Source organism: Dipodomys spectabilis, unplaced genomic scaffold (genome assembly GCF_019054845.1).
Source record: "Dipodomys spectabilis isolate Male_0828 unplaced genomic scaffold, ASM1905484v1 ptg000079l, whole genome shotgun sequence".
Lineage (NCBI taxonomy): Eukaryota > Metazoa > Chordata > Mammalia > Rodentia > Heteromyidae > Dipodomys > Dipodomys spectabilis.
The window spans coordinates 1,022,478-1,043,627 of NW_024870756.1; the positions used below are offsets into that span (position 1 = coordinate 1,022,478).

General features: G+C 41.4%; 1 protein-coding gene across 1 annotated transcript in view; it reads left to right on the forward strand.

The window, feature by feature from the left end:
• Positions 1-21,150, forward strand: part of Antxr1 (ANTXR cell adhesion molecule 1) — a 211,470-nt gene that overhangs the window by 148,822 nt on the left and 41,498 nt on the right. The window contains exon 17 of the mRNA XM_042683107.1: positions 9,871-9,951. Within this exon, the coding sequence (XP_042539041.1) occupies positions 9,871-9,951 (81 nt within the window). The remainder of the gene's footprint in view (positions 1-9,870; positions 9,952-21,150) is intronic.

Consider the following 21,150-nt stretch of genomic DNA (forward strand, 5'->3'; position numbering starts at 1 on the left):
TTTAATCCCTCTAGGACTCTCTTTTCCTGGCTGTGAGTGATCTCCTTTATTCTCCACCACTTCTCTTTCCCACATAGCTTAAGACTTTAAAATATGCCAGTTTATTGGGAACTTTTAAGATGTGACAGCAATTAATGTTCCCTGAAGGTCTCTTTTCCTCCTCTGGAGTGCAAATGGCTTTAAATACTTGGAGTGGGTCAGTACTTGCTTTTCAGCCTTGCCTTAATCTTTCTGTACTCTGCCAGTTTATAATCATAGAAACTTCCAACTGAAAAGACTGTGTCCCCACTCACCTACTTCATACAGAGACATTTAAAAAAAAAAAACAAGAAGAACAAAGACCCTGCTCTGCTGAAGTTTGGAACCCAAAACCCAAGTCAGAGCCACAGCCCAACTTCCATGCTGCAAACAGAACCAGACCCAGTGCAAAATCTGAAATAACAGACTCACTGTGGGAGCCAGCCTCTATTCCCTGCCCACATCCAATGGCAGCAAAAAAATATTGCTGTCATTTTTCGAGTTACTTGCTAGTGTTATAGCAAGTTTTCTACAAAATCAACAGAAATGTCATTTCTTTTGGAGTGGAGTAAAACTTCATTGATAGTTGCCTTTTCTCAGATGAGCTAGCTCTAGTCACATGCACTGTAGTGCAAGTTCATTTGGAATGCCATGTTTTAAGCAATGGGATTCTTATCTTACATAAGCCTCCCTAGGGCAATGGATTGAACTCGGGGTAGATGTGGATGACAGACAGCTTAGAGGAGCAGCAGCTGTGAGCGCCCAATGCTTGTCTAATGAGTAACAGGCAGTGACATGCAGACACTTGCAAACTGGGAGGAGCCAAATGGACTGGGATTTTTCTATTCTGTCACCTTTAGGAATCTGTACATGGTTTCTAACACATCTTTGATTGTAGCTGAAACTCCATTTTTGTAATTTTGGGTATTGAGAGCACATAATCATTTGAAGAACTGAATTTCTCTTTGAGAGCATGTTATTACTTTATTCACTGAGGGTTTAGAACTGAGTTTTATGAAACAAATGAGGATATAGACAAACACATTTAAAAATCTAAGAGTATTCCCAACACTGCTCGGAATTAGTATCAACTTAATGAGTTCTGTCATGCAGCTACTATGTGCCAGCCACTGCTGGGTATTGAATGTACAGAGTTCTCAGACCTTTCAAAATGCAGACTCCCAGAAGCCCTCCTAAATCACATTAGATCTTACAACATGTCCATTTTGTCTCACTCACTGAGAAAACTGCTTTTACTGTCCAAGGTCTGCATTTTCAGATTTCACAACCAAATTCCCCAACTGATGCTCAATGACACTTCCCCAGGGACATTCTCCTTTCCCCCTGAGAACCGCTGGTTCTCAAAATGCGGGCCCCAGAACCCGTGTCATTAGCCTCACCCAGAAACCTACTAGAAATGCCTATTTGAGGGTCCCAAATAAGATCTGCCAGATCAGAAACTTCAGTATTGAGGCTCAGACATAGTCTGAGGTTCTCAGTGGTAGCGCCTAGATAACTAAAACAAGCAGAAACTATGTCCATGCCCCAAGGATTGCAAACTCACCACAGCAGATGTGACATTGGGGCCATGTTCACTCCTCACACATGTTGCACATGTGCACATGCCTCGTGCCTAGTGGAGCAGACAGTGCCAGCACATCCTCACTCTTTTGTGAAGCAGATGTGCAAGTACCCACTGGTGGCATCACTCATGCTTATGAGCCTTCTCTCTACTAGATTTCACCCCCTGTTGGTACCATTTATGCTTTGAAGCCCCAACAAATAGCATTGTACCTAGCACAGAGGAGAAAATCCACCAGCTCTTGTTGAAGTGCTGAGACATGGAGGTAATCTTGAAACCCTTCTCAGAGTGCCATGCTGGTGGACACACCCTGTTCAGGAAGATGACATTCCTCTTACCCTTTCAGAGGGAAGGGAAGAAAGGCTCATCAGATATGTACCTGAGCTGAGCACCTGACGGTTCTTGAAGAAAGATAGAAGCAAGAACAGTAGTACAAAAGGTATTCTTCCTCTAGAAAAAGGGCAGAGTTTTTCCCCATACTGTTTGACAAGACACATGCTCCCTGCTGAGCTCTGTTTTAACTACAATGCCTGCAGGTATATGCCAGATCTTGGACAAAATAAAATTGAGTCTCATATGGCATCAAAAATGCTACTGCTCCTTCCTGAATCTTCTCAGCATTCATCACGGTCCTGTTCTGAAATGGAAGACATGCTCCAAAGGGTTCAACTAACAGAGGGTGGGCAGGGTCAATGCCCTCCACAGAGGGGGTGATAGAAAAGGGACTTGCCATAGGAGCAGGTGTCACCCTATGCCTCTATCGCAAGGGGAAAATGGAGTCAGTAGACCTAATAAAAGCCGTACCCCTGGGGAAGAGACTGAGTGCCCATCAGCAGCTGTGGCCTGGGGCATCAGTGGTCAAGCTAAACCTGCCCTATCATTTACTTACGTGTAACCTCCAAGTAATGCGTGGCTTTTATACTTTTAAGTGGTTTGGCGTTTGGGGGGAGGATGTTCATTTAATTTATTCTGTTTTGTTTTTATCAGCATCTATGAATTGTACAAAGGCGTTTTATTGCCATATTTACATACATGTGCACAAGACACCCTGGTCAAATTTACCCCTTCTTCCTCTCTCTCGTCCCTCCTTCCCCCTTCTTAAAACAGCTTCTGTAGGTTTCATTTTCATGGACTATGCTCATCTTCTTGAGCAATCTATGCTGACCCTGTCCCCTTCCCTAGTACCTGCTCTTCATCGGAACCTATTTACATTTCTCCTTTTTTGTTGTTATTTTAAAGGTAATGTACAGAAAAGTTACAGTTACATAAGTCAGGTAGTGTCTGTCTTTTTTTTGGGGGGGAGGACGATCAGAGACATTGTACCTGTGTGTTCTCCCCCTAAGAATATCCTCCTTTGGTCTCATTGTGCTGTCTTACATTTCTGTCATTTATTTTGTAGTGTATAGTATTTATACAAAGCAATTCTACCCTGTTATTTCATACTTGCTTATATTATACTTTAATCACCATAACCTGTTCTGTTGTCTCTCTTTCCTGCCCCATATACTGTAGCCTCAACAGCTTTCAGTGCATTTCTTTATGCTATCTTCATGCATAGATGCAATATATTTTTATGTAATTCGCCCTTCCTCATTCTTTTCCCCTCTCTTCCTTCCATTGGTCGTCCCAAACAATCCCACAGTTGTGATCATGCTGGTTATGTTTTAAATAGTTCTATAAGTACTTGCTAACAAAATTTTGCCCCTCCATCTGAAAAGCTTGCAACCATTACTCTGTGGCCCTTTCCTGCAGATGTTCACAGGCCCCTAGCCTAGGAATGCAGCTGCTGCTGAGGACAGGGAGGCAGAAGGGCACAGAAGGAACAAATACCCCAACTTATTCTCATCTCCTTTTGTATCTACCTCTTGACCAAAGGAAGCCAGCTAATATATAGGCAGGGAGCAAAGGAGGCAGAGAAATGCAGATAGTGCATAGAGACAAGCAATTCGTTTAGAATGACTCACTCAGGCTGTGCCTGCCTTCTGTGCCCACTAGAAAGAAGAAAAGCAGCTCTACCTAATACAAAACTTTTAGCAGAGCAAAGCTAGACATAGTAATACACACCTGTAATCCTAGTACTCCGCAGACAGAAGCAGGAGGATTAAAGAGTTTATACCAGCCTGGGCTATGTAGGGAAACCCTGTCAAAGAAAAGGAAAGGAAGGGAGGGGAATGAGATGGGGAGGGGGAGGGAAGGGAAGAGAAGGGCATTCTGCAGGTCCTGTAAAGATTACTAACTCCCCAGCAAACAAGGTCAGAGGCATAGACCTTTCATTGGATTGCACTGAACACACTTTTTCCATGCATTCCATGCAAGAGTTGAGAAGCAGGTGAGCACAATCACTGAGGCAAAGCCCAGTGGGAATTCAAGGAGGAAGAGGACCACAGTGGTCCTCCACCCACCGTAGCCACCCACCATAGCCCCCAGTCTAATTTCGGGCACTGACCGCACCAACCACACATCCCCATCATTCCAGGCCCATGATCAAAATATTTTCCCCTGATATTTAGGCTACATTTTCCTTTGCTTGGTTTTTCACCTCCCGGATTTACAATACCCCATGCTTCTCATTAAATTGGGACTGACCATTTCAGACAAGTTAAGTCATACCCAGCTATAAAGCCACCAGCTAGATTAAAACCAGAAGTGGTTGCAAATTTGTTGGAAGGCTTGTGACCTTCAAGAAACCACTTTGTTTTTTCTCCAGGAGCTTCTTCTCTACATGACTACAGGTGACAGAAATGACAGCTGAAGGACAAAAATTTGATCCTGGCTTCCCAGGCAGGAGGGAGTAGAGGATGGTTCCAGCAAAAGAGGCAATCTGGAAGAGGCAGTTAGTTTGTTCTACTTTTGGATCAGAAAGGGGGGTGGACTTCTGTTTATTTTCACACCTCGACCTTGTAGACAAGCAATGTTCAGCTTTAGCACTGTGCCACATGAAGCTGTATATGGCAAAGCAAGACATAGATACCAAAGCACAATGTGTCCTCAGACATGCTGTTGAAGTTAAACAGATTTTATGTGTCTCTCTCTGGCTACTTTGTGGAATAATTCTAAACTTGTCATAAAGATCAAACTTTTAAAAAAATCAATTACGTTATGTGTGCACAAGTAGGGAAATCTTCCAGCTTTACTGATCAAATTAAATTTATTCATTAATCTCATTTGAAGAGAAGCCTGGGTCACACTTAGCAGACATTCCAAGGGATGGAAAGAAATTCAGGTGTCACTTGCACAACAGCTCTCTAAATGGAACTGCCCTCAAAATTCTCAATTTCTTGCTATCTTCAAAATAGCTAAAACAGATCAGAAGAGAAGACACAGCTGCTGTCTGGCACCCATCAAAAGAGGAAATCCAGCCCCTAACACCCAGGCATCAGGGGGCTTTAAACAACAGTTTCAGACACATTCCCAGCCAAGTCTTATTGTACAGAAAGAAGCTGGCGTTTGCATAGAACTTTCAGTCTATGGATTAAAATTATTGTCTGAGGTTGAGTGAAGCAGTTTAGGAGCCTAGAATGGTAAATTTTTCATTTCATAGTCTAATCACGTCAGCAGCATAGGGAAGAGAGCTATTTTTAAATGTCAGCTAATACAGTCTGGCAGAGGGCTCCGAGGTTTGTGGTGAAATCTTTGTCATAGCTTCACAGGAGCAGCTGGGCATTTTGCCTGGGAAGTGAGGTCCAGTGTCTTCAGTACATCCTGTGGAGAGGCTTGCGCCTGATGGACACCCAAATCAGAGATAAACAGAGTGGTGTCAACCCCAATGTCTCCTCTCTGGCATTGGGAAAAGCCTAGGGACCAGTGGGAAGAAACCTCGGAGACACTTCTGGCTTCAAAGAAATGTAATGAATACATCCATTTACTACTGTGTTTCAATGCACACTTCGGCCTACATTCAGAAAATCCAGGCTCTAAAGGCCTTTCATGTTCTTGTTCTCTTCTTTGACTTCAAAGGTCTGTGGAGGTTTTAAAATCCTTTTCACCAGTTGTACCTATCTTTTTTCTATAGCTCACTTCAACACTTGCATTAAAAGCCAGGCACTGGTGGCTCATGCCTGTAATCCTAGCTACTCAGGAGGCTGAGATCTGAGGATCACAGTTCAAAGCCAGCCCCAGCAGGAAAGTCATGATACTCTTATCTCCAATAAACCACCAGAAAACCAAAAGTGGTGCTGTGGCTCAAGTGCTAGAGCACTCGCCTTGAGCTGAAGAGCTGAGAGACAGTGCCCAGGCCCAGAGTTCAAGCCTCACAACTGACAAAAAAAAAAAAAAAAAGTTACTTCAAAGCCAGTGGCCTATAATCCTAGCTACTCAGGAGGCTGAGATCTGAAGATTGTAGTCTGAAGCTAGCCCAGGCAGGAAAGTCTATGAGACACTTATCTCTAATTAATCACTGGAAAAAAAGCAAAAACAAAACTTAAAATAGTGCTGTGACTCAAGTGGTATAGTACTAGCCTTGAGCAAAAGGAGCCCACGGACAGCACTCAGGCCTGGAGTTCAAGCCTCAAGACTAGCAAAAAAAAAAAAAAAAAAAAAAAGTGTACCACAAAAGGAAGTATTCAATCAGGAAAGTGATTGGAGAAAACACCTAATTGAATGTATAACAGAAGATAAAGGCTTGGGAAAGAGCGGCCATGGAGATGATGGAACATACCTGGACTGGAAGAAGTGACCAACAGGAGAGCTTCTACAGAGAGATAATCCCCAAGATATGGTTGTTGTTGGACAAAAGGACGTGACCGAGAAAGAGGCCAAGAGTGATACTCTGATGTCCAGCTTGACCACACAGGAGCCAAGACAGGGTGTGAGAAAGGGGAGCAGATTTAGGAAGAAGAAAGTTTGTTAATTTGCAGTGGTTAATTTTTGATGCCTGTAGAACCAGGACATTACAGTGAACCTTAGATAAGTCATTTGATGCCCAGAGCTAGACCTTAAGAGAGAACCAGAATGAACTAGAATGTGTGAGGTATGACTAGATGAGTTTGTAGACCACCACTGAGTCAAGCATCAGCAGAGAAAAAAGGAGACAAAGAAGCTGAAAGGACTAAACAGAAAGGGAGAAGGGAGTAAGTCAAAATTGGCATCCAGGCCACGGGAAAGTACCCAAAAGGGATAGCCCAGTGCAGCAAATCTCACAGTGAAATGGGTATCAAGGCATTTGGCAGTCAGGATGCTATGGGCAGCCGTAGTGAGAGCAATTTTGGTGGAGTGATTGGGACAGGAACCTATTAAAACACCATGGAGAGGAACCAAATTGTGCTCTGGGAGAAAGGGCCTGAAAGAACTCAGAACAGAACAGAAGGCAGGTAGATCTACACTTACAAACCTACATTTATTGAATTTATGTATTGGATTATAATCTTATCTACAGTTCATGCTCTAAAGATTCTTTTAATGACTTTACTAGGTTCACAAATAATATATAGTGAATATTTTCTCTGAGACAAGTATCTATCTTCAATATTTAATTTTTAGACATTTCTAAGTCTGAAGAATAGACAATATTGTCCCCATCTTTAAAATAAGAATGGAAAAGCCACATTTTTTTTCAGGCTCTCTCAACTGTGTGTAAGCCTATTATATTTGTGCAGGGTGAATTTGCATTTGTTCCAGTGTTAACTTTTCTTTTTTTCTTTTCTTTTTTTTTTTTGGGGGGGGGGTCCGGTCGTGGGGCCTGAACTCTGGGCCTGGGCACTGTCCCTCAGCTCTTCAGCTCAAGGCTAGCACTCTACCACTTGAGCCACAGCACCACTTCCAGCTTTTTTCTTTTTGCTTATGTGGTGCTGAGGATTCAAACCCAGGGCCTCATGCATGCAAGGCAAGCACTCTACCACTGAGCCACCTTCCCAGCCTCCAAGTGTTAATTTTCACATATGCTTTCTCAGAAGGGATTTATTCTTGTGTGATTTACTTACATTTTGATTTCATTTTTTAAATGCTTAATCAACTACTCAGATACTTGGCAATTCTACTCTTCCTCCAATTCACCTGAGTTATTGATCAATAGCTTACATATACTTTTGTCAGTTTGTATGTTGCAGTCACCCTAGATATGAACTTCAACGAAATAATAATTTTTTTAAGTTGAGTGTAGAGGCAGTAATATAAAGGAGAAACAGATGCACAAACAATCCATATTGAATTTTTTAAAAACAAACATTGTTTCTCAAAAGAGGAAGAGGCGGGCTGCATTTCCAGTCATAATATATCTTTCTATAGCAATATGCTTGTTTTATATGTATGTAAGTGGTGACAGTTTAAGGAAAAGTTCTTGTAAATTATTTCCTTGTAAAATTTATTATTATACTAAATTTTCTATGCAAAAAAATAAGAATGGAGAGATGACTATGATAGAAGTACATTATATATGTATAGGATAACAAAATCCACTAAACACTTTTGGAAAGGGGAGGCGGGCTTTACAATATAGGTTGTCTCGGCTCATTTGCTATACATATAACTTCAAATTTCTCTGAGTTAGTTAATGCACTTTCTTAACAGCAAACTTTTCTTCTTTCAGCCTCGTTTGCTTCTAGTTTGATCAAGGAGTTGAGGGATTAGCACATAGATCCAACACTGTGGGTGGGCTGATTTACCAAGCCAAACACAGAGCCCCTCCTTCTCTAGCCAAGAAAAAAAAAAAAAAAAAGCAAGAAAAAGACGGCATTCATCCAAGAAATCCACCTGGCTATACCCTGAACTATAAACACTTATCCCAAGAAACCTTCAAAAAAAATTAGCTGATGATGGAAATTGTTTAATGCAGAAAACCATGCTGAACCCAGCAGCGGCTCTGTCCAACACTCTAAAATCATTTCAAAATATTTTGAGAGGTTTTTGTAAATTCCTTTCCAGAGGAGATGAGATACATTACACTTGGAAAGATAAAGCTTCACCCACACAAACTCATGCAATAGTTGACAAAGGTTCAGGAGTACAGTTGTTTTGAAGGTGTGTATAATGCACCAAAGAACAATTTACCAACATCGTGATGATGGTTGGTAAGTTAATGCCACCACTGTGAATGCTTTGTGCTGAGCAACTTGAACTATCTAGATGCCCCAGCCTCAAACATTCCTAACACCACTGTAGGAAATTCATTTTACATTTTAGTTCAAGATATATTCCTTATGTATAAATGCATACTCATACACACACCACTGAAACAAAATTTTTACAAAATAATACATATCCTCACCATATACAATTAACTATTCCATTCTTTCTATGCTATATAATGCCATGCCATACCATTCTATACAAATTCTAATCCTAGGTCATGAAATTGGTCTCAGAAATACTTAGAGTTTCAGCCCACAATATAGAAAGCATATACTGAGGGTTCCACATCTCCAATCAGAAGATCTTCATGAGGAAGATCACTGTGAATCATCCTGACTCTGCCTCTCTCCACATATCTTCTCTGACCCTCACCCATCCATCTCCCTTTATGAAGGATTTGTATGATGGCATTGGGTTCACCTTGGTAGTCTGGGTTATTTTCTTCATCTCAAGGTCCTTAATCCTATTTCCTACGGCCTTTTTGCTTTGTGAGGTAAAATATTCAGAAGTTTCAGGGAGTCGGTTTTAGGAGTCCATTTTATCATATACTTTAAAAACCTTAATTCAGATATATTTGTGCTTCTTAGACTCAATCAATATGTTATTACATAATACATAATCCATTATGTTATTACATAATCTCCAAAATGGTTTTGATGTGGGGAATCTGTGATACTAGGACTTTTGTCTCCAGAGCCAAAGCAAATTATAGCTGATGACTGAGCCGAGCAGACGTCCATGGATCTGTATCCCACGGGTCTTGCCATGTCAAGGGAGTAAGGAATATTCCTGGTTTCCTGAAATTGTCATTATTGCTTTCTCCTATGATCTTTGGTACCAAGAAGAAACTTTAGTGAACGTGCAAAGGAATGACTTGTGGTGTTAAGAGGGCACTAGGAATGTGGTAAGGAGAAAAGCTAAGACCCCTGAGTGAGCTTTGGTTGGCAAATTTGTGGTACACTTCGCTGTCAGGCTCTCTCCTTCACCAGCATCAGGTTCTTCTTCGTGTGTCTCTTCTCCACAGTCCCAAAGCCTGAATTTTTCATTTAGGGATGGAGGGTCACAAATGCTACCACAAACATGTTGCCAGAGTTTTACTGTTCACATGATAGGAGAAGAGTAGAATTCTATGTGTCCACAAAGCTACTGGTTTGCATGTGCCACTGATATGCATTCATGATCTTGGTGTATTTGTTTCATTTCAGGGAAAACTCGATGCCTTGTGGGTCTTACTAAGAAAAGGATATGATCGTGTGTCAGTAATGAGGCCACAGCCAGGAGACACGGTAAGATTTGCTATTGGTCACACACACAGAGGATTTTGACAGATATATGAATGTGTTGGGTTGCACTTCCTAGAACTTGAGTTTCTCAGTCTACAGATGGAGCGTGGCTGACTCATTCTTCAGGCAGTCCCATGAGGGAGGCCTGTGGTCTTCAGCCACTCTGGTCAGCGGTAAGGCCTAAGTGCCAGCTCACAGGACAAGATAAGGAACTAAGTGCCCACAGAGAACCCCTGCCATCTGCCAGCAAGTGTTGAGCCCAACAATTCAGGACCTGAAGGGGCACTTCCACCCTGGGTGTGGGTTTACCCAGAACTGTCTAGGCTAAGTTTAGAGTGTCTCCACCTAGGAAGAGTTTTACAAGTGGAGCTCACAGAGTTCTGGGAAACTATCCATCCCATGTCTTCATTTTGTAAATGAAGAAATGGTCAGAGGTTCCTGTTCAGAAAATAACAATGCTGGAAACAACCTCAGTTCTCTTGAAATCACACCATTGTTATTATCTTTTGTAAGAGATAAGAACAGAGATAATACAGAGCAAGGCTTGGGACCAAATTTCCCTTAAACTACCTCAGTCTTCTATCCACTTTCTTAGGAACCAGGCCTATTTACCAAAAAGCAAAATAAGAGTGTCTGATTTAGAAGTCTTTTCAAAACAGGCAGCCGTGGGTTTGAATAATCTCTCTACATTTCATCTTTATAAAGTTGATTACAATTACTGCTTGGTAGTATGGCTGGTGGGAGATGGTTAACATCTGTGAAGCATGTTGCCCACTACTAAACTTGTAACTAACTCTCAGTCCATAACAGATCATGATTATTGTGTGTTTCCCCACTCACTGTGAAGAATTGATGTAAAAATGTAAGCAATAATACTGTTGGTATGGATCACAAGGGCCATAGATATGGCCCTACCATGGTATCACTAATACACACTAGACTAGAACCTCGTAGACTGACCTCATCACTCTACTTCCCTTTGATTTAGTAATAGAGGGTGGTTTGGGCTGAAGGAGTTTGATCTAAAGTTTCATATCTTATGCAATTCACAGCCCAGCTAGCTCTTCTTGCTCCAAGTTCTAGCAGAAATGGCAAGCTGATATGTTGTGAAGCCAGGTCAGATAAATGTTGGGTCAACTTGGTCCCTATGGTAGACAAGAATTGAAAGCTTTTCCTATGAAAGCCAACAAGAAGCAACTTCTTCAGCACATTTTAAAGTGAAAACTCCACCGGTAACAAAAATGAGCACAAGCCATAAAGTTAGTACTCAAGGAGATATTTGGTTTTATAGGTTATATATCTGGTTTTAGAACATGAAATTTTTGTAGCAGTCATGAGACTCATCTAACAAATTAAGAAAAGTAACAAGATATCTAAGTAGGCATCCATAATAGTATTTTCATGGCAGAACATGTTGGTATAATATATAATCATTTTTTTCTTTCTTTTATTTTTTATTTTATTATTTTTTGTTGTTGTTCAGCAACTGGAAAACATGTCCATTAAAACATATTAACATTCCATTCTTCACTGATCAGTTTGGCAGAAATAAAGTCATAAACTGGGTCAACCTAAGAAATGGGAGGGGTGTTGAAAAGAGGAAAGCTAGAAAGACATACCATTTATATTCATAGTTTAGAGCCCAGCGCTGATTGTAGAAATCCAAGAACAATGGAATCAAAACTGGTGGAATTTTCTCTATTGAGTCACACCTAAATTAAATATCTTAATTACTAATGCTTCATGAACATTTGTACTAGCATTTGAAGATGTTCCATGGGCTTCAAAGAAATATCACCTTGAATACTGGCTTTCAATCACACAACTAATAGATTTGAGGCACAGGAGATCTAAGAATTACAATGCATTTCAACATATTCTCAGCATGATCTCCAATTAATACTGCCCAGTTTACTTCTAAACAGATTTTCATTGAAATCTTGCTAAAATACACAAGCAGTAGATTGAGAGAACTGTATCCTTGCAGTCAGGGCAACAGCCGCAGACTCCCTGTACACACAAAGCTACAGAAGAACAGTCACCAATGAGTAGGAGTTGGAGTTCAGGGCTTGTTCATGGTTGGCTACTCAGGAGAGAATTCAGGAACAGAAAGGACTACATTGCAGCTTGAAATACATGCTACGTTGTTTTGTTTTACAAAGGAGACTCACTCTCCTTACAGTGATGACTGAAAGAATTCCTCAGCACTGATTTATGGGACTGACCACATTTTCCATAAACTCAAAATGACCACATCCAGCCATGTGCTCATGAACAAGAGTCACAGGTTCTGAGTATTTCCTTTAAAACAAAACAAAAACAATAATCACCTAATTACATTCTCAGTTGCTTCAAACACATGTTGACCTTGCAGAAACCTGGCAATTCTTCCTCCTCAGTTCCTGTCTGTTACCATCCTCCTCCCAGAAAACACACCCAGACATAGGGATTCAGGCCTAGCCCACCAACAAAGCCTCTGAGGCTGTTGAAAGTCCTGACTAGGACTGAGAAAGCCTGAGCCCAGAGCCACCACCTTTCCCTGGGATTGGCACCCACCTCCTCAGAGCTGACCAAGGTCCAGGTCAGGAAAGACTGGAGTAGGATGACAGCAGAAGACAGGGCTCTTTCCCATCTGCTGTCATTTGGCACCCTCTTTCTGCCTGGGGTGGACTCATAGTTGTTCCTGGGACACCCCTCCCAAATCAGGAATCACTAGTGCCAACATAAATAAAATTGTACCCAAAGAAACCAATTAAATGGTAAATAAGTAATATGTCTAAAATAGTAAATGTTTATTAATTGTATGTGTCCCTCTACTTAAACCAGCCCCTGTATCCAGTAAATAAATAGCTTATGCTACAGGGCTTTTTCTGAAACACACATCTCAACATGCCCTTCTTGGCTTCCAACTTGCAAAAAGTAGAGAAAAGCCAAGATTCCTTAACTTGGCTTAGAAAGATATTCTCTCTCTCTCTCTCTCTCTCTCTCTCTCTCTCTCTCTCTCTCTCTCTCTCTCTCTCTCTCTCTGTCATTCTCTCTCTTTCTTTTTTTGGTGCCACTTCTGGAGCTTTAACTCAGGGTCTCTCATTCTTGCTTAGCATTTTCACTCAAGGATGGTTCTCTGGCATTCAAGTCACAGCTCCACTTCCAGCTTTCTGGTGGTTAATTGGAGATAACAGTCTCTCAGCCTTTCTGCCAAGGCTTGTTTTGAACAACAACCCTTAGACCTCATTCTCCTGAGTAGCTAAGATTATAGCTATCAATATTGTTGGATCAATTAATTAATAACCAAGCCCTGAAAGATGTCAGGCACTCTTGTATCTCAGAACCTTTGCCCATTCTAGTTTCTCTTCTCAAAAATGGCTTTTCCAACCTCTCTACTGAATAAAATTCTGTTAGGGTGGAATATTGTTTATTATCTCCATGGCATCCCTGTAAATGTTTGCTGGCTAGATCCATGCTTTTTAAGTGTGACATTGCAAAACAGAACACATTTGACAAAGACTAAGTAAAAAAGGGGTCCTATGAGCCCCAATGTTTCCTACACAACTGGGCCACTCTTTGAGTTCAGAAAGTTTGCTCATCTTTCAGAGACAAATGCTTGAAGGACTTTAGAATATTTGATCTGAGAAAGAAAATGTAAAGATACCATGAGGGTCATTTCTTGGCATGTTACACATCCCACTTTGCAATGTTTTTCTTTTACATCATAGTATTCAAGAAGTAAGGTACGAGTAGAAGCTCCAAGGAAGATCAACTTCAGGAACTGATGGGTGTGAATTTTAACAACTACACAGTTTGCACCAAGGTTGATATTCCAGTAATAGACATGGCCACACAGTGATAAAACAGGCTACCCCTGAGGGAGAGCACAGTTTGGGTTTTGGTAGCAAACCAGTGATTCGTAGACTGGAGCAGCTGAAGTACCTAGGTTTGTTAAATGTAAATTGCTGGTCACCACCCTGAGAGTTTCTGATTTAGGCATACAGGTGAGGCTTGGGGATTAATACTTTACTTAGCAGTCACTGCTGTGATGCCGGTGCTACTATTCTGAGGACCGCACTTTGAGACTCTGAGATGAACCTAATCACAGGACCTTCACGCTTCCTCTCACTCTGAGAGCCTAGGATTCTAAGTCAACTTCTCTCTGACCACCAAAGTCACTATTCTCCTGCATTCCTCCACAAGTCACCTACTGAAACAATCAAGGAAGCATTAATTTAGCTTAAGTAAATATTAATCCCTAGTCAGTGGCAGACAGCTCTGTTCTAGCTAGATTACTGATTTCAAAGACAAAAGGCTAAGGAAATTCAGATAACAGAGCTCATGAATTCCAGTGATTTCCAGCCAGGCTTTAAAGCATCAGTGCCCAAGTTCTAGTCCAAAACTTCTATTTAATTATGTAGGATATGGTCTGTGAATTTATTTATTCATTCATTTTATTTATTTATGGTACTAGGGGTCAATCTCAGGATTTTATTACTGCTAGGCAAGCCATATACCCCAGCCCTTTTTTGTTTCAGTTGTGTGTGTGTGTGTGTGTGTGTGTGTGTGTGTGTTTCAGCTAAGATATTGCTCTTTGTGCACAGGGACAGCCTCAAATCATGATCCTTTTAAGGCCTCCAACATAGCTGGGATCACAGGTGTTAGCCACCATGCCCCCTGCCTGCCATTCAGAATTTAAATCTCCTCCACTGATTTTAATGGGTCCCCAAAGCTGAGAACCATTGAGCTGGTCCAAGTCCCTGTTTTCCACACAGGCAACAGCATATTTTCTCCCTGACAAAATCTTTAGAAACCCTAGAAGCCTCGTGGGCATAAGAGAGGTGTGCTTTCCACAGCACCTTACCTCCCAAGGAACATGCTCAGCTGGATATGGCTGCTGTTATTATAACTATTATAACTATTTGGGCACAAAGGATTGAATGGAGAAAATATAACTCTGTCATCTTTTCTGAGTAGAGTTTACTCTATCAACAGCCTAAGCCCTCCCCAAGCTTTTGCTCCAGCATGAACTCCATCCCCTGGCACATTTGTACATGACCCACTAGGGTTGGACTTCTTTTTTGTTTTTAGCTATTTGGCTGCTCTCAGATCTGGCATCAAAAGACTGGTACATTCCTTTGCTATCTGCACACAGAATACCAAGGCACACTCTGAGCCCTTTTGACAAGCCTGAAAGTCCTTGCAATCTACACACACACACACACACACACACACACACACACACACACACACACACACGCGCGCGCGCGCACATAAACAATGTTTGTAATTCATCTGAAGCACTGCCCCAGAGGTTGAGAAATCCTCTCTTGGAGAGAGCTCCAGCCTTAGGGCTGCAGTCTGCAGCTGTTTCCAATAATGAGTGACACTGGTTACATGGATACCATGTCCCTGCCTGGGCTGGCTTTGAACCATGATACTCATATCTCAGCTTCCTGAGTAGCTAGGATTACAGGTGTGAGCCACTGGCACCCAGCTTAGATGTTTTTGTTTTGGGTTTTTTTTAATAGATCAAGTTAGCAATATTAATAAGAGATGGCCAGTAACAGGTAGGGACCAGGCAAGGCATCTAGGGAAGAAACTCCAAGGAGATTCAGGGACTGTACAACATACAGGGTTAGAGCCTCAAGAAGCACTTCCTTCAGTGTGGGGCCTTGGGCCCCCAAATGCCTTGCTCTTATCCTGATCTATTCATGGAGGAGATGGTACTATTCCAGGGACAGTTCTGAGCTGTAGGCAAATTTGAATCAGTGGCATCATATAGAGGTCAATGTATTTAGGCAGGAAATCAGGCAGAGAGGGGCAGGGAGAGATAGATTAAGCCTTGAACCTGAGGTGTCACATCCTTCAGCACTGAAGCCACTCTTTGAAGATGTCTATTTCCTGTGATGAGACTGGAGGAACAGGGAAACTAGGATGGAGCATCCTAAGGAGAGAGGACAGGAGGACCTACCAGATACTCAGGGGGCCCCTGTGGCATCTATCAGAGTGATGTCTCTACATCAAGCAGGAAACATGCTTGTTGTCTAATTCAGCAAAATGGTAAGTATAAATCATTCACTAGGTGGGAACTGGTATTCCTGCTTTCTTCCTGCTTGAAAACCACAATTATTTTCAGGGAATTTTAGTTTATATCTCAATATGTATGGGAAGATTTTTCTCAGAATTATTTTATATCTTCACTTGGTGTATATTAAATTGTACATCATAAAGGGTTTCATGCCTGCATGTAGTACACTTCAACCATATTCATCCCCTCCCTCTATTACAATTGCTTATAAATCAAAACTTTTTTTTTATGTTCCACTCAGTAATAATGAAGAGTCAAGTGGTCTTCAAAATGAATGTTTTCTTACACAATATATGATGGGTTTCTATTGGTTTTAAATAAACAGAGATCTTTGGACTTCCTATCAGTGTCTAAACGCCACACTGTAAGGCCCCAAAAGACCTGGAGACAAAGTCCAATTTGCAGGCCACAACTCTTGACCGCTTATAAACTTTTGTAAGAAGTGGGTCATTTAAGAAAAGGGAAAGAAAAAAGCAAACTATGGGAACTATTCCTAGAGGGTGTCATTTATTTTGGCACAGCCTCTCCTTGGATGTTTCAATTCTCAGTAGTGTTTACTTGGTTCTCACTCGTGGAAATCTTTCCTTTGGTGTCTCATTGGAAGCAGGAGATGAGTATTTAGAATGCTTGGCTTGCTTTTCTGAATTTAGAAAGAACAAATTCAGAATACCTTCTGTCCATACAATAATCAAACTGTGCCCAAACCCTGCAAGATTATCTTTTTCTAGAAACATAAAGCCTAAAGTTGATGCTACAAAATATACTATTGAGATTTTTTTCCTTGTACCAACTTCCTTCCATAGTAGGATAAGTCTTTGAATATGAAGATAATTGATGTGTATGAGTCCTCTCTCTTGTCTACCCTCCCTCTTCCAATCTTCACAAGCCATTTTCAACAAGCATATACATTTACACCCAATTCTCCTCCATCTTCATTATTTTGTAGCTCTCTCGGGACTTTCAGCTTCCAATTGCCTCATCTCCCAAGCAGCTGCAACAACAGGTCAAGTCCTAGTATCAAGTTGCAAATAGCAAACAAGGGGGAAATAAATGTTCCAGGCTGGACTGGACTAGATAGTAAAGTAGCCCTGTTCAAGTTCCCTGACCTAATCTTTTTTCCTTCCAAATAGAATGTGGAATGAGGGAAGTAGGGCTTGGCTCTAAGGTTAGAATTTTACCCAAGTGCTTCATATTTTAGGAAGTTTGCTACTTTGTCCAAATATGATGTTTGTGTCTGGTCACTTGTTTTCTGTGGACCTATTCCTTCAACTGATGACACTGAAAAGCAGCAAGCATCTCTAAGGACATTCAGTAACTCTGTGACAGGTCTCAAATGAAAGTCATCATAAGCCAGACTGGCAGAAGTTCTGTTCTGGCCTGAAAGTGTTAGATTGAATGATAGATGGCAAAACCTGGTCTAGGAGAATACATTTTGAGAATTCAAGTGTGGGGAAGAGCTAGCCTACTGTAGACCATCCACACATTCATGTCCTCAGAATTTCCAAGACCACCAAGTTACATCAACCAAAATTGGACTGACTAGTAATTCCTCTTCATCCCAGTACCTTGATTTTAGAAGTAAGGAAACTGAGGTCTAGAAAGATGCTGAAGATCCCTCCCAGGTCTGTTTTCTCACTTGTTCCACATCATCACCATCCTCTCACATATAAGAAAGAAGAGGTTCAAGTTAGGCCCCTATGCTGTACTATTCAAGATGCAAAAAATGCCAGTGGAAATGGCACTTTTAACCCTACACTGCCAGCTCCTTCTTGAGTCTTCACCCCATACCAAAGGGAATAGAGAACAGTGGATCAGGTTTGGTCTCTAGAAATGACCAGTCTCAGTTTTGGAAGACAAAGTTGTTCCTTACTATCCAATCACCTCCTTTCCTGTCCTCCTCCCTTTTCCCATGAGCACTTTCCTTTTTATCTGCCAGTCCTGGGGCTTGAACTCAGGGCCTGGGAGCTCTCCCTGAGCTTCTTTTGCTCAAGGCAAGTGCTCTACCACTTGAGCCACTGCATCATTCCTGGATTTTTCTGCGTAGTTTTTTGGAGAAAAGAAACTCATGGACATTTCTGTCTGAGCTGGCTTTGAACTGCAATCCTTAGAGCTCAGCCTCCTGAGTAGCTGGATTATAGGCCTGGGCCACCAGCCTCCCTGTTGTAGTTTCCACTTTTATACCCTACCCAACTAACCATAACTGCTAATGGTATCCCACACAGTCCTATTGTTCTGCACATAAGCTGTGCTTTCAAATTACCCAGGTTCTTTTATTCTCCCAGCTTTTACCTTTCCATGCCTCCTTTTTTTTTTTTTTAATCATTAACACTGTGCCTAGGGCAAAGTATATTCACTTACTCAGTAAAGAGACCTTGGGCCTCTTGGTCATTAGACTAAGAAGATATGACTTCACATGAGCCAGCAATGCCCTGGCACTTGTGGTGTGTATAGTGGATTAGCTGGGAAAATCACCAAATTAAAACTCTACCTGACAAGTTTGAGGTTCTACAAATGCATAAGTAAGATTTAACTCAAGCCAGGTGATCAGGGAAGTCATCCAAAAAGAAGAGCCCATTTGGCTGTGACCTAAGGATGTTTCCCAGTGAAGAGGAAAAGGACTTCAAGGTGAAAGGGACCACTTATGTAAAGAACCAATTGGAAAAAGGAACTAAAAGAGGAGGTATAAGCTGGCACTCAAGAGAAGTGTGGGAGAGCAGCCACACCCCACTCTTGATTCTGCCTCCCCATTCTTTAGTCTCATCAAATCCTTCAGGTATACTTAGCTGAAGTTTCATTTCTACCACGGCCCTCTCCTAATTAATGTGTATTGTCTGAGTCCTCCTTTTGTGCTTCTTCTTCCTCCTCCTCCTCCTCTCCTTTCTCTCCTCTTCCTCCTCCTCCTCTTCTCTTTCTTCTCCTCCTTCTTTTTTTCTTCCTCCTCCTCTTCCTTCTCTTCCTCAGAACACTGAGAAGGTAGCATGTAGCTCAGGTCATTTCCTTGTCCTAAGGACTATGGCTTTTATTTTTTTAAAAAGGACACAGCTGTTTGTAAACATTTATAACATCCCCTTCATAGGCAGCTGCATTTTCATAATGAGCAAAGTGACTCTGTCTTTTAATAAGGAAAGCCCCCAAGTCTACCAGGGCTTCCTCTAGATACAAAGCAGGTTGGTGGATGTTAATTTGAACACTGAATGTTCCTTACCTTTGCTCTTCCCATTTCTGTCATATTTAATATTAAGATTGATTTTCAGAACTTCGTTTGAAAATAGGAAGTTGATTTTGAAAAAAAATTCTTTGAAACTTGACTAGTCTCACTTAAACAATTTGATAAGAATAAATTTGTCATATTTAGAGTTTTCCTTTTTTTTTTTCTTTTTGATGAATGCCATTAACAGCAAAGCATTTTCCAAATGCACAGTGACAAGAGAGTTAACCAGGGAGCTTGTGCCACCCCTCCAGTCTCCAGCACCTATGTTTCTGAACTGGATCTGCATCTGAACTGGGTTGCCCTACCAGAGGCTCACATTAGGCATCAGGGAATACCTCTTTTTTGAGGATGCTGGGCTCCTACTTGACTGAAAGCTTTGTGAGGGAGTAAATCTTTTCCACACTCTCCTGTTGCCAAAGGTGAATAGTAATGGGAAGGTTCTAAATGTCAGAGTCTGGAAAATTGAACATAGTAATATCTAACCATTCCTCTTAGTGGTGAAACCAGTAAGATTGGATTTCCTCAACGGTGAACAAGACAGAAAGTGTTCCCTCTCTTTGTCTTCCTAGCAAGGGAAGTAGCTGTGACCAGAAGAGTTTGGTGGTAAAAAGAAGAAGAAGAAGAAGAAGAAGAAGAAGAAGTAGTAGTTAAGTAGGGAGGCAAGGGTAGCAGAACCTACAAAGTCACTGCCTTAATGCCACATCCTGTCTGTAGGCCTAGGGGATGCCAGGTAGGGCTTGCAATTGCAGAACTGAACCCACACCCCCAAGCCAAGACAAACACAGGAGTTCCTCATAGCCTGTGGTATGCCAACTGTAGCCCATAGGCCACCTTTATCTGTTCTCCACTTGATCCTTTGCCAGGAGGGTCTTGGAGAGGGAGGAACAAAGTAAAGGTAGATGTTGCAATGAGTTTACTAGTACATTGAACAGAATCTCCTGCTTTGGCAATAATCGCTTTCCTGATGTGTGAAAGGCAACTTTCTATACCAAGCCCCTCATAAGTAACTTAGAATCTTTCAAAAGAACCAAGCTGCCAGGTGCCGGTGGCTCACACAGGTAATCCTAGCTACTCAGGAGGCTGAGATCTGAGAATCACGGTTTGAAGCCAGCCCGGGCAGGAAAGTCCATGAAACTTTTTTTTTCATGAAATTCTTATCTCCAATAAACCACAAGAAAAAAAAAAAACAGAAGTGGCACTGTGGCTCAAGTGGTAGAGCACCAGCCTTGAGTTGAGCTGAAGGACAGTGACCAGGCCCAGAGTTCAAGTCCCATGACTGGGAAAAAAAAAAAAAAAAGAACCAGCCTGCTCATGAGAAAATAATGCTCATCATCGTGCCTTCTTTCCAAAGATACCAATGCTGAGCAGAATGCTTTGATTGTGTGTGGCATCTGTAACCAGGTAGTCATGTCTGTCCTTTATAAAACGCCCAGTCTACGCTTACCAAAAAAAAAAAGCCCAAGACTAATCTGATAATAGATTTATGGTTCAGAGGAGGACACAACACATTTGGACAACTTTATAATAATTCTTTTGCTCTCTCAAGCACATTTTTTGATAACATGCTTGGTTCTAACTAATTTCCAAATCTGATTTTTGCTTTAATGTAAACAATTTCATTATTGAAATTATTTAGCTAAGTAAGCCATGGCAAAAAAAAATATTCCTCTAGGAAGAAATTCAGCATCTCATAAATCTTCCCCAGAAATAATAACAAGAGGAGAACAGGATTTTATTTTAAATGAGAAATCTCCTATCACTTAAAACTTCTAGAGTGATAGATGATAAACAGATAGGAAGATGGACAGACAGACAAACAGACAGAGATAGATAGATAGATAGATAGATAGATAGATAGAGTTTTTCATGCCTTAGCAAGTATGAAGAGCTCAAAGGATTTCTATGACAGTAGTTC